Source organism: Phaseolus vulgaris, chromosome 10 (assembly GCF_000499845.2).
Source record: "Phaseolus vulgaris cultivar G19833 chromosome 10, P. vulgaris v2.0, whole genome shotgun sequence".
NCBI lineage: Eukaryota > Viridiplantae > Streptophyta > Magnoliopsida > Fabales > Fabaceae > Phaseolus > Phaseolus vulgaris.
Window position 1 is genome coordinate 12,924,430 of NC_023750.2, and position 14,228 is coordinate 12,938,657.

The 14,228-nt window shown below is 32.4% G+C and overlaps 1 protein-coding gene across 1 annotated transcript; it reads right to left on the reverse strand.

Annotated features, from left to right (window-relative positions):
- Positions 1-2,629: 2,629 nt before the first annotated feature.
- LOC137818820 (abscisic acid receptor PYL4-like) lies at positions 2,630-3,874 on the reverse strand. The gene has a single exon (XM_068622436.1). It carries the CDS (start codon positions 3,371-3,373, stop codon positions 2,753-2,755), a length of 621 nt encoding a protein of 206 aa, XP_068478537.1. The 5' UTR covers positions 3,374-3,874; the 3' UTR covers positions 2,630-2,752.
- Positions 3,875-14,228: the final 10,354 nt, after the last annotated feature.

The following is a 14,228-nucleotide window of genomic DNA, read 5'->3' on the forward strand; positions in this document are numbered from 1 at the left end:
AGGAACTCTTAACAGATTCTGAGGTACGCGCGTTTAGAACACTTCTTTACGCTTTGAGAATACTTGAGTACGCGGAGAGAGTTTTTGCACGGTTCTTGAGTTTTTAGCTTTCTCTCTTAGAGTTTTGGTGATTCCGTCACTGACTTAAGCGTCGGAGCGCGATCGGCCGCAGCGGCGCCACTCTGTCTTTTTCAGGTTCTTGAGGAGAATCGAGGTGTGAAGGACGGAAGCTAGCGTGGTGCAAAGCCGATCCAGAGGAAGATACCTTTGGCGTGGCAAGACTCTTGCGTTCTGGTCAACCGGCAGGATCAATACTCATATTTATATTATTTTTTTATCGTTGATAAAAAGACTTTCGCCACTTTATTGTATTTTGAAAAAAACCTTCAATAAAAAAATACACATAACTGTAAAATAGCATAGATTTATTTCACCTTTTATTTCCTTAATTTTTCACCAATGTACAATATTTCGGTCTTTAAAAATTTAATAACACATTGGATATTCAAATTTTTAAAAGTAAACAATACGGTTCACTTCTAAAATATTATTTAGTTTTTAATAGAAAATGCCAAATATTAATAAGTTATAATAATAATTTTAGTTACTGATTTACTTAGAATAATAATGTCAATACCAATATTTAATTATAACTTTTACTTTTGTTATTAATTACTAGTAATATGCTAATTATTTTTTATATTGGATAAAAATGACTTAGATAATCAAATGTGGTATCATATTTTTATAGGGTGCAAAATTGACCAAACTATGAGACCAAGATGAATTTCAACAAATAAAATTTTTTTTGTTGAACTTAAAATATTGAATGTTTACACGAAAAGTGGACAAACCAAAAGGGTGGTGGTGCACGCGGAACCATCTATCAATCCTCTCTTCTCTCTTTCCTACATCTTTTCCTTCTGTTTCTTTTCACCCACTTGCTCATCAACTTGCACAAACCGACGACGTTTACTATTCCTCATTCACACTCAAACAAATAAAACAAACGTGCCACCCTTTTTTTCTTCATTTTTTCTATTCCTTCATTACAATTAAAATAAAAATGAGTGAGATCTATATGCTTCAACTTGCTTATTTTTTTTATGGAAATTTACTTTAGTTTTTTTTTTTTCTCTTTGCGTGAATAATAATATGTTAATGGACCCGTGCATGGTTCATTGGTTGCAACTTTGTTTGTGCATTTTGTGTGTATAACATCATCAACATTAATTACAAGTTTATCTTACAACTAACGACAGGTTGGCAGATACAGTATATACTCTTCAATATCCTATTCACTTTTTTCTTTCTCTCTTTTTGCTATTAGGTCTTCTCTATTTTCTTACTTTATAATATATATATATATATTTATATATATATAGATTGAGAGAGAGGGGTTAAGTTTAACTAAAAAATAAAATAAAATAGTTTTATTTCAGTTAGGTACATGATATATAAGATAACACTATACTTCTGACATGATTTGGTAAGAATTCAAAGTCCTAGCTAATTTTCCTGCATTTATTGTTACATATTAAAGACAAATTTTAATAATGAAAACTACATGCTAAAAAGAAATAAACTTCGCCCAATTAATGGATTATATTATTTAAGAGAAGAAAGAAAATAGGTTTGAATTGTTGTTTAATTATTGGCTACATTCATTTTTGTAATAGTCTTGTAGATCTCAAGCATTAACGTATGGGAACTCAATTTAAAATGATTTCGTAATGTTTAATGTTGAAATTTGTAATTCATGACTTATATAACCACTAGTTTGTATATTTATATATGATTTTGTACAGATGATTCAATTCGCAAATCGCATCAATTAATTTATCAAACATATAATTTAGTGCAATTATTTTCGTATCTTCACCATCTCCACTAGCTTCATTAATAAAAGGAGGAGGTCCTAGTTGGATAACCACCCACACTAACTTTAACAATAACCCCATTCAATCACCACCAATTTTTTCTTAATTCAATCACCATTTAGTTTCTCGTGATTCATAGTATGTATAAATACAGGTAAATAAATAAATAAATAAATTACAGAATATCTTAAAAATCAATTTATTCAACACATTGATATTTCTTATTGGAAAATCTCAATCGGTGATGGTAATTTTTTTCCACTAATATAATACTTTTTATGGATTTATTCTCAATAAGATTTTGTTTTGCAAAAATGATTATAAACACGGTATGTTACGGTAGATGACAACCCTATTTTTATTTATTTAATCATATTACAACTTTTAATACTATTTTAATATCTTTTATCTAATTTAATTAAAAATTTATTTTTTATTATATATATTTATATCTAAATTTTTTTATGAGTGGTATATAACTCTTAAGTATCATTTCTTATTTCTTATAGTAGATATTCAAAAGAGGGAAATAGAAAACATAAAAGTGTAGATGCGGCATTGATAATTTCATGTACTGATAAAAGAAATAAGAAAAAAACAAAAGAGTATGAAGAGAGTGCTTTCAGAATTTTTCTTTGTTTTATGAACATATTATAATATAATGGAACCTAGTACCAGCATTAGAAAAACCCCATGTTCCAATTTTCAGAGGACATTAAGATACAGCAAAATTGAAGAGTAACAGTAAGTAGTAGAAATAAACGATATAGTAATAATCACAATATACACATACAACGCAGTTGCCAATCACCATATATATAAAATGATACTATAAATCATAAATCGTAAAAGAAATAAAAAAAAGGGGGAAATTAGGAACAGAACTTGTAATCGTTGTTGTTGTTTCGTGGCGCTAAGTTCTCCGAGGTTTGCGCAAGTGACTGAAGGTTGCACCTTACGATTGTGTCCACGAACACGCGCGTGTCTTCGGGCGTGTTCCCGGGTGGCACATCCACCACGAAGGACTCCACAACCACCGTGCCGGAACCGGCAGCGGCGGGGTGGAGAGTGGTGACGGAGCGGTAGTTGGCGAGGCGGTGGTCCCCGCCGACGACGCTGAAGCTGATGACGTGGCGCTCGTCGTCGAGGATCTCGAGGCGCTCGGTGCTCCGCGCTGCGGGGAGGCCGGAGATGATGTGGACTTCCCGGAGCGTCCCGACGTCGCCGTCGCCTCCAATGACGTGACAGCTCTTCACGAAGTGCTTGTAGGCCTGAGGGTTGTCAAAGCGCCGCACGACGGACCACACGGTGGGCACCGAGGCGGCGATCTCCTGCACCACTGCCGAGCAGCACTGGTTTTCAGCCACCGCGTGACTGTGGTAACGCGCCACGGCGTCAGGCACCGCCTCAAAGGGCTTCACGAGGAGAGCATCATGACAGTTTGCGGCGGCGGAGTCGGTGCGGTTGATCAGGTGGAGGAGAAGGGAAGACATGGGTGGGTTTGGTGGCGTTAAAAAAACAAGGTTGAAGATGATTGTGTGGTTTATAAGCTAGAATTAATGACTAAGCTCTTAATTAGAAGTATCTCTAAGTTGAAAGTTAATGACTAATCTCGGAATCATAAATATTATAGCATTCAAAGTTTAAGATTAATACCTGAAATAGAAGTATTTTTGGATCAGAAATTTAAGACTGATCTCTGAAGTAGAAGAAGATAGAGGTTGTTGGTGAATAATGAAATGAATTAGAAGGATTTTGAAAGGATTTAGGGTTTTCTTGTTCCTTTAATTTTACCAAGAGAAAGAAAGCTAATGAGTGAGGTTGGAGGGGTGGTTTGGTTTTGCAGTTAGGTTATGTAGATTATATATATAGTTGTAGAAGCTTGAAACTTGAAGCTTGAAGATAGTGTATGGTGGTAGGGTTGGGTTTTGAAAAGATGAAAGGTTAAAATGAAGTTCATGTGGGGGACGTTTTAAAATAGGGGACAAGTTGGTCGAGTTCAATTGACCAAAATGGGGTTGTAGCATTTCATTTCATGTGAAACTACGAGTTTGTTGTACGTTGTCTCGTGAACCTCTCTTTTGTTTATAGAACAAAGCCGAAGGAACCTATTTCATTACCCGTTTAGCCCCTTTCTTTCATTTTCAAAATTTAGTGCATGAAATTGATAGAGAAAGCCAACTTGAACCTTTTCTTTTGGTAAGAGAAGATTAGGGGCATTGATAATCGTTTTAATAAGTTAACCTGAATTTACATACCAAGTTAATAACAAGAATTAGATATGGAAATTAATTTTTGTCCCTAATTCAAATTAGAGATGAAAATGCAAAGCGGGTCATGTGGGTCGGTCCACTAATCCATTTAGGTCTGTCCCGCATCACCGGCAGTCTGCACGGGTCAACAGTGCGGTAAGGCGAATTGACCCGTTGACCCACATAAATAAAAAAAAATATTTTATTTTTTGTACAAAAAAATCATATTCCACTCACTCATTATTTCAATGTGACATTTATTTTATTTTATTTAAAAAATGAATTTAATGTGTTAAAAAATGAATATTTTATTTTAATCATCTAAAAGAGTTAATATTAAGAGTGATAGTAGATTTAGTTTTAAGTAAAGTCTTATATTTAAATTTTTTTAATAAAAAATAATAGAAAAAAGAGATTTCAATAAGATACTAGTTAAAAAAAATAGCCATCTTCATTAAAATATTTTTTAACAAAACTTTGATAAGATGCTCTAATACATTTACATATATAAGAAAAATAGATGCAAAACAAAACTTTAATTTTTTTACAAGTCTTCTAACAACACTTATAATTGAATTCACATGTTTATCTTAATTGAATGAATTGAAACAGGGATAAAATTTTAATTCTTCAGCAGTAAAAATAGGTTTTTTTAATAACTAATAAAATTTTATTTTTTTAATATTTTCCTTATGCGGGTTGGTCCATAGGCTTGCAGGCTACCTTTTATGCAGGGCGTGCTAGTGAAATGAGCCTACACTCCTTGCGCGGGGCAGGCCAAATACAGGGTGAGCCTATGCGGAGCGGACCAGCCCGCATTGCCACCCCTAATTCAAACTTTAGACCATCCTACATCTATAATATGAAAATGATTGGAATGAGTTATTTTGCATATGAAATGATTGTTAATTATTTTAAAAGATTATTAGTTTTTTTCTTCAAAATTTGTTGTTGTTTTGATTGCAGACTGATGTTCACTATAACTATTTCCAATAAATTGATGAAGTGAAACCTCAAATTGGATCAATTTCACGCACAAAAGAACTTATTTCAATTATTTTTGTATTACAAACACTTGAATAATCTAAAGTTTTAGACAAAAAATAAAAATCAATTTCGTGTTATAATATATGAAAAAAAAATATATTTAACTTTAATAACAATTATAAATAACGTATCCAAAAGACAGTATAAATTTAACTTAGTATAGTTTGTTTTATCTTTATAAGTTTCTCTTATCATTACATACATTCTAACATAAAAATCCTGTGAAGTTAATTTAAATACACATTTGCTAGTGTTTTATTCGTTCGAACTCCTCTTGTTTATGAACCTAACTTTGCTAGTGTGTATATATATAGGAATGAAAAATGGGATTGTAATACGAACGTGACATATTTGCCAATTTCAAGCAGCTATGATAAAATCGAAGAGAATTATGGATACATATATTATATATTTTCAACTATATAAATAAATAAAATAAATAAATAAATAAGTATCAACTAACGCAATTTGGAAGTGGATTCTTAAAAACCCTACACTGCTTTTACTATTCACGTCACATCTTAGAAGTTTGAAACATGGAGTTTATCTTAAATTCTAAAAGCGTAATTTATTTTTAACACGTTAAATCAGATAAGATGAATAGATTTTATTTCGTCAATTCAAACTGTGCTAAAATTTCTCTTGGGTTGTACAGAAAATCATTTTTTTAAGTAAAGCTCACTACGGTCATAAGCGTTAACCTGAATTACAATTGCATGTTCGTAACAATTACAAATAACTTATCCTAACACATGTTAAGTATCTTTTGTTATCTTAAAGAAGTGAAATGTTACAGTGTTAATGAAGGTTTTAAGAAAAAAAATACGAGTTTTTAGATAGGAAATTTGGTTAAGATGAAAAGGAAAAGTTTCAATAATAAAAAGGATTAAGAAGTGAGAAAGTTGACTTTGGAATTGTATCGGTCCGTATCGGATAAATCAGTCTCAACTTATGTTATCGACTGACCGTGTCAAAGAACATCTTAATGCACTTAATAAATAACAACAATGACAGTTATAAGAGTCTTTAATGAGTCATATTCACGCTCCGGATTATGCCAAAAATAATTGAAAGATGGTACAAATATTTTTCAGATATCCCAACATTCATATATACCAATATACCTCCCTACAAATCAGGGATTACGATACACATTAGTGAATAACTAATATTTAGTCCATCACAACAATGGTCCATAATCAACAATATAAATAAACCCTCTATGGAGGTGTAAGGTACTTTTTAATCAGTTACAAATACGACACTCTTTACACAAAGTACTTACTTGATCGTCAAAGTACCTTTTTCGAGATCACCCTCAACCAAGCACCAACATTTTGAGGAAGGAGACTTGAAGGAAGAAAGAAGAAGATCACTATCACGTCAGCAATTGTACAACCATTTTCAAGTATTATCTAGGCCCTATTTGCCTATACAGGTACAATTAGCGTCCACTATGAGGCCGAGATAGTAGTCAATTTCATAATCAACTCCAAACTAGCAACAATGGTGTCAACAAGAAACACAATCAATCACGATTAAATCACAGAGGAGCAGATCACAATAATCCAAACACTCCAACCGCAAGTGGAGGAGATGCGTAAAAAAGGCATGGAAGATCAACGGAGGAACGAAGAAGAGGTGTACTCTCAAGGAGCAAAATAAAGAGTTGAAGCAACAACTCAACGAACCTGAACGAGAGAAGCAATCTCGAACGAAGACTCATCAGAGCTCTAGGCGAACCGAGTAGTCTGAAAGGAAATTCTTTTAGAAATGAAATAATGGAAGCACAAATCCCCTCCAAATGGAAGTGACTGACAATCAGGCTCTATGATGGTTCCACAGACCCGAAGGAGCACCTGAACGTTTTCAAGACACAAATGAACCTCTACACAACAAACAAGGTCGTTTGGTGCAAGGTTTTCCCCACCTCTCTCCGGGAAGGGGCACTCAGTTGGTTCACCCGACTCCCACCTAATTTGGTGGATTGTTTCAAAGCCTTTGCGGCTAAAGTTACCACTCAATATGCGACGATTCGACCGCTTCATATGTCGTTGATGACACTCTTTAACGTAAAGCCGGAAAAGTGAGAATCCTTGCGTACATTCATGGAGAGATTCAGTAAAGTTTGTATGGGCATCAAATATCTCATGCCAAAGATAGCCATGCATCACCTAGTCTCGGCAATCCGACTAGGCCGGTTCACCGAAAGTGTGATAAAGAGACCAGCCAAAGATCTTGATGAGTTGAGGAACTGAGCAACTATGTTCATGCAGATAGAGGAGTCGAGCGACTTCCGCAGAAGTGTTCGATCCGAAAATGGAGGAGATAAAGGGAAGGAGAAAGATAGAGTAAATCGACCTACATTTGGTCGATCAAACAGGTTCAGAGAGAACTGAGGACCTTGGTTCCTTAATTACACCTATTGAATGCTTCAAGGGGTAAAAATTCTGACGAGCCACTACAGGCCGAGCTAATCCTAACCTTAAAGTAACTACAAAGTCCAAGAAACACCGATATGTTCAAACACTGTTAGTACCATCGCAACTTTGGCCATACGATCGAGGGGTCTCAATCGTTGAAGGAAAAAATAGAGGAACTTATTCAAGTCGGTCATCTGCACAAGTTTGTTCAGACAACTGCACAAGTAGTACACACGGTGTGGACGAGAAGGATCACGTCGTTTTGATGATGGCCAACGTCTTGCCAAGCAGAGAAGAAGGAGTGAAATACCTATACGTAGGATTCGACCACGAAGTGAGAGTTCTCAGAGGAACAATCGATCGAGACGCGGTGTCCGGGAGGTCATCAGTACCATAGTCGGTCTGATTCCACTCGGAAATGTCAGTCGAAGAGAGGGAAAAATTCGTAGAAGTCCTTTCTTGGAGAACCGAGACCCCAAATACACCACGAGGCAAGTAAATACTATCGTCAGAAGATTTGATGGAGGCGGATGTCCAAGTTCCGCTCAAAAGAAACACCTTAGGGCCATCAGTTGATCCACTCGATAACCACCAAGGGCCAACCGAGGATTCTGCCAATTTCCTTCACAGATGACGATTTCACTACCATCTACCCAACCCAGGACGACCACATGGTCATTACCGTGGATATAGATAAATTTGTCATCACCAAGGTCTCGGTGGATTAGGGCAGTTCGATCAATATTCAGTATTGGAAGATATTGGATAATTGCTAGTTTCTCAGTTATCTACGTCATTGTACTATAGAGGGTTAGCAAGAACACATTTAGTAAGGAGCACCTGCTATTTCTCATATATTTTGTTTTCATTCTATAAGCATGGGTGTAATTGCATGTTTTGAGATTACTACCCCCAAAATCTTCATTCCAAATATCTTTTTGTTTTCACCACTGTAAGAGTTGCTCAGAAAATAACAACATTGAGTATGCTGCTATTTTTTCTATTTGTAATTTTTTGTTTTGTTTCATGCATCTTTTTTTTTTCTATTTATCAATAATAGAAACTAATTTAGATAGCAATAAAATTTTTAGTCTCTGAAATGTTATCTAATTTAGTCAACATATCAACTAGTTTTTTTGTCTCTAAAATTGGTTTTTATTTAATGATTTTCTTGTAGTGTAATCTAACCAACGTTTTAAGAGTTTGATGAACATTATTTATACTTTAAAGTTTTAATCATAGATTCTTGGACTGTAATTATGAATAAATCTATTGTTTTAATTGAGATTCATCTAATTGGATTTATTTGGATCTTAACTATTATTTCTGTGTTTTTAGAGTACATGGTTTGAAGGAAGTTTCAACCTCGAGTGATTCCAATATGCAAAAGTCCAAGTTGTTTCTTTGAATAAAAGTAGAAAAAAAATCTAAGAAGAAGAATAAGAGAATAAAATCTACAATATCTCAAAAATAAATTGAAAGTAAATCTTTTGCAAAATTCGAAGAAACACAAACGTGATAAACTGGAAACAAAATTCGAGAATTCTGGAAAGTTGGAAACTTTGAAACTGTTAACAAAATCTGAATTAGAATATTTTTTCGAGATTCTTGGACCAGAAAAACCTATAAAAAGATACGAGCTTTAAGGAGAAATCATCAAACTTCAGAGCTTGACAATGACATTAAAAAAACAAAACATTAAGGTTTTCTTCGTTTTTTATTTTCTTTGTTGTAATCATTTTATTTTGTCTTCGTATCAAAGACTAAACTTCTTGAGGTTGATTTTGCAATGAATTTTGAGGTTTTTGTTCAATAAAGTTTTATTCTTAAATTCTTTGTAACATATTGTGCTTTACTATTGATCTTTTTGAAATTTGGTTTTTGTCAAAATAATTATCTTGGAACGCTTATTGAGAATTCAATTCTTTTCTCTAATAGGAGTTCTTGGTTAATTTGCTTAGTCTTAATAAATCTCTTGTTTATTTAACTCAAGGTAGAAGATAAACATCTCACGAGTAGACATTGAAACTAGTGAGATACTTAATACATCAGTGGATGCTTCCTTTGTTGATAAGATTCCATTGAATTTATGGATGCTTGTTTGATTAAGTTTGACATTGTGAGAGGATTGAAAGAGTGAAAAACTTAAGAAAATCAATGATAAATTCATTCTCGAATAAACATTAGAGTTAACCTGCTTCCCTTAACTGTTTTATAATCATACTTTACTTTTTCTGCAGAACAATCTCTACTCCCTTTTATTTTCATTGTTATTTGTAACCCTTTTGATTGCAAATAAATTTTGAATACTATATCTTAAATGAATTTACTATTGAATTCGTTAGGTGACAACTTGGGGACATCTGACATTATCTATACTATCATCTTTTTGGTAAATGATCTCCATTGAAATAAAATAATTTTAATTTAATTGCTAAACGAGAATCTAATTACATGAATATGATTAGAGTCTTTGATGGACTTCATCTAATGGATTTATCTTTTGAAGCGTGAACATCTAGGCATTATTATTATCATTATTAGATAGTTATTTTGCTTAGTCAATTAGGCTTTATGTTTTTCACTCAAATAGTTACTAACTAATCTATACATATTCTAATCTGACTAACGTTTTAAGAGTACATCAATATGTTTGTATTTACACATTTTTGTGTAAATTTATTAATTGGATATACAACACATGTCTTAAAAAATTGTATAAGTATTCAAAATTTTCGGTCTAGTAAATTTCTTTTTCAATTGTTCATTCAATTATTTGCACCTCTTAGTTCTTCACATTAATGTCAGTTGAGTTTTTTTATTTTGTTGTGTGTTTACTTTAAATTAAAATTTAAAAGTTCCAAATATTTTATTTCTGTTTAAACTTTCTCTTCAAGTTTGAATGTTTCATATGATATTATTTGCATAATGTCTAAAATATTCAAGTTGCAATCCAGTTTATGTAACTAATATGTTTAATCAGTATTTAAACTCAATAAAAACTATTAAAATGTACGGACTTTATTTTTATCTGTTTAATCCTGAAAACTTTTTAAAAATAAACATAAATTATTGTTAGTTATTTCACTTTTTTTTTATTCAAATTAGATATACAGAGATTATTAGTCTAAATAAAAAAAGTTATAATAAATTTTATTTTAGATTTAAATAAATTCAAATATTTATTTTTAATCTAAACACAATTATAACACTGTTCACACTAAGGCAATAAACACTGCAATGAGGTGACAAATAGATAAATTAATTTCTTTAGTATCTAAAAAGTTCAAAAAAAGTTACAAGCAAACGAGGGTGCTAATTAAAAATATCAAGATATAATATGCTAACAAGATGACAAGTGCTACCATTTAATTGTCTTTTTATGAAAACATTTATCATACTATATAGCAATTTAAGAATCTGCATGATATATTTACTCCATCATGTTACGTATTAAAATAAAAATAACTGTGACTTAGTGGTTTCAATGTTTATACCGCCAATTATCGAATGTTTTCGACCATATTCTTGGCATTTCAATTGTATAATCGATAAGTTAGTACCAATCAAAGATAAAAGCCCTAGATTTTTTTTGTATATCAAATTGAATATCTCAACGTGGTTGTTCCACAAATTATAATAAATTGATTCATTAACATAATGCATGTCCTAGGTATACTCAATAATTCATGCATATCATATCAAACGCACATATTCTCCAATGATTTCTCCATTTTGAGTCCCTTTCTATCTCTTTCCAATAACTTTTTTTTAAAGTATATTAATATTAAATGGAACTAAAAACGTTATCACCAATAAAAAAATATTTGAAATAAAATAGAAACATGTGATTTTAATCTCTTCTCGTAATGCACATTAAAATTTTCTATTTTTTATTTAGTATGTTGAATACTAGCTTTATCCATATAAGCATGACTTAAAAAATTGACAAAGATTGAGAAGATGGAAAATTGCTGGAGATCTAGAATTAGGATGATTGGTAACATGATTTTAATAATGCACTATTCTTACTTTATGTCACTGGAAAAAAAATTAAATAAGTCATAAAATAGGTACCAAATAGATTCAATATTCAATGAAGATCTTGAATATAAATAATAGGGGTTTAGGAGGGCATACTAAGAGAACATATATAATTTGTATCTATACAAGAAATAAAACTAGATAGCATTAGAGATTAAATGTGCTGGACAATTTGGAGGGATAAGGATATTGGGTGACATATTAACGTTAGTGTAAATTGTAATATTTTCTTTTATCAACAATAAAAAAATTATAAAATGGAGGGATCAGGATATTGGGTGACATATTAACGTTAGTGTAAATTGTAATATTTTCTTTTATCAACAATAAAAAAATTATATAAATGGAGTATTAAGAGTGCTCCAATTAATGTATAAAAGAGGCCTCAACCCACATAAAGATGAGGGCACCAAAAAAAATCTAGCACATGTACTTGCATCAATCTTAGCTAAAGAATAATATATCCAAAACATATCAAGCCAGATTACATTGTTTACAAGTTATGTTGCATGATGCTTCATTGCTAAAATGAAAAAGTTAACACACCTCATCCTTTCATCACAACACCTTTTTTCTGGCGTTGGCTATGCCCATGGTTGTAACCTCACATCATGAAACAAGCATACAAAATATATATATATATATGTACGTGAGGAAGCAAACCCTCAATGAAAAAGTTTAAGCATGCATATAGATTAATACACCAATCAAGTAAGAGAAATTAATCTTTGGAAATTTATAGCTTACCCAAACCTTAATTTGGGTCACTGTAAATATTTCTATCGGGTCCACCACTACATTGTTTAAAATTACTCTATTTCTATGATTCCAAATTTCCCAAATAATGACCATCCACATACATCTCCACATATTATTTCCCATGTTGTTAAGGACCATATAATACCTATTTGTTCAAAATGTTGTTCAACCCTATCACAATGTACACATAACCTACCATCTCAAGCATTAATAATATATCACACCTTGGAAGCCACTTTACAGGTAAAGAAAAGGTGGTTAACACACTCCAAAATAGATCCACACATAACACACTGCCCCCACTAGTCTGAATTCCTCTAGACATTAAATTATCATAAGTTGCAATTTTTCCAATTAAAACACACCATGCGCAAATTTGTGCTAAAGGGAGTGCTTTTAGATTCCAAAAGAAGTCAAAATTAAAAATAGAATTAGATTGTGGCTAAAATTCATTTTTGGTGAAAGAAATACATAGGTAGATTTTACATAGTAAGTATTTGAGGCATCACCCAACCAAGTTCATTCATCATTCTTATGTGCATTTATCGAGACGATATTCAGTTCATCCATAAGAGTACTAGCATACTCATATTCCTATTGGAATTGTTTTCTTCTCCACACTATTTGCTAGAGCCATTGATTCTCGTGCCATAGCCATACTGTTCTAGAGTACCCTCTTTATGTACTGAGTTCAGTAATAGTCTAGAGTATCTATTTTTTAGAGTGTCATTCCCTACCCACCTATCAGTCCAAAACATAATTTTTCCCTGTGCCTACCTTCCATCTCCTATGCATGTCAAACCATTTATTTGAGTTTGCCCCACATATCTTCTTAATATATCTACACCACCAAGACTCTAAATTTGAAGCATTACTGGCATCCAATCCTCTCTAAGAACCATATTTGGATTCCAATACCTGTTTCTGAAGTCCTAAACCCTCACATCCTTATCTCCATTTCCATTTTCCTAAAAGAACCATATTAAAAAGTTTTATATCTTTGATTCCTAATCCTCCCACCAATTTGGGTTTACATAAATATTGCATTTTAACCAAGCTATCTTTTTTATCACTTCCCCAGCCCCACAAAAATCTCTTTGTAGCCTTGTGATTATTTTCTTAACACCTATAGGGATTGAAAACAAAGAGATATAATATAAGGGGATGTTGAGAGGAAATTTTTTAACAATGTGACTTTACTGGCTAAAAATAAGTGTTTTCCTTTCCATGTGGTAAGCTTACTCTTGATCTTAAGGATCATATTATTCCAGAAGAACTTTATTCTATAGTTATCCCCCACAAGAACCCTCAGGTATTTAAAAGGTAGCTCCATTAGGTTACAATTTAGAATCACAGAGTATCTTTGGATTTCAATGTTTTGTACAACTATTCCAACAACTTTACTTTTCCTAAAGTTCACCTTCAAACCCGATGCAACTTCAAAGCATCTCAAGAAACATTTGATTACTGTGATATTCTTCACATCCACCTCACAAAAGAATATTGTGTCATCAGGAAAATGCAACATACAGATATCCATTTGATCTCTTCCCACTTTAATCCAATCATATAGTCCTTTTTTTAGTACTCTCATTACTCCCGTCAACCTTTCACACTATAAGAAAATTTGGTATTACATATAACAAAAATTCGTATGTAACAGACAAAATCCGTATGTAAAACATAGCTACATATGGAAAAAAAATTCATATGTAAAACTAACATAGGTAACTATTACATACGGATTTTCAAATCCATATGTAATTACATATGGATTTGAAAATCCGTACTTAGAGACATATTTGTATGCAATTACATACGAA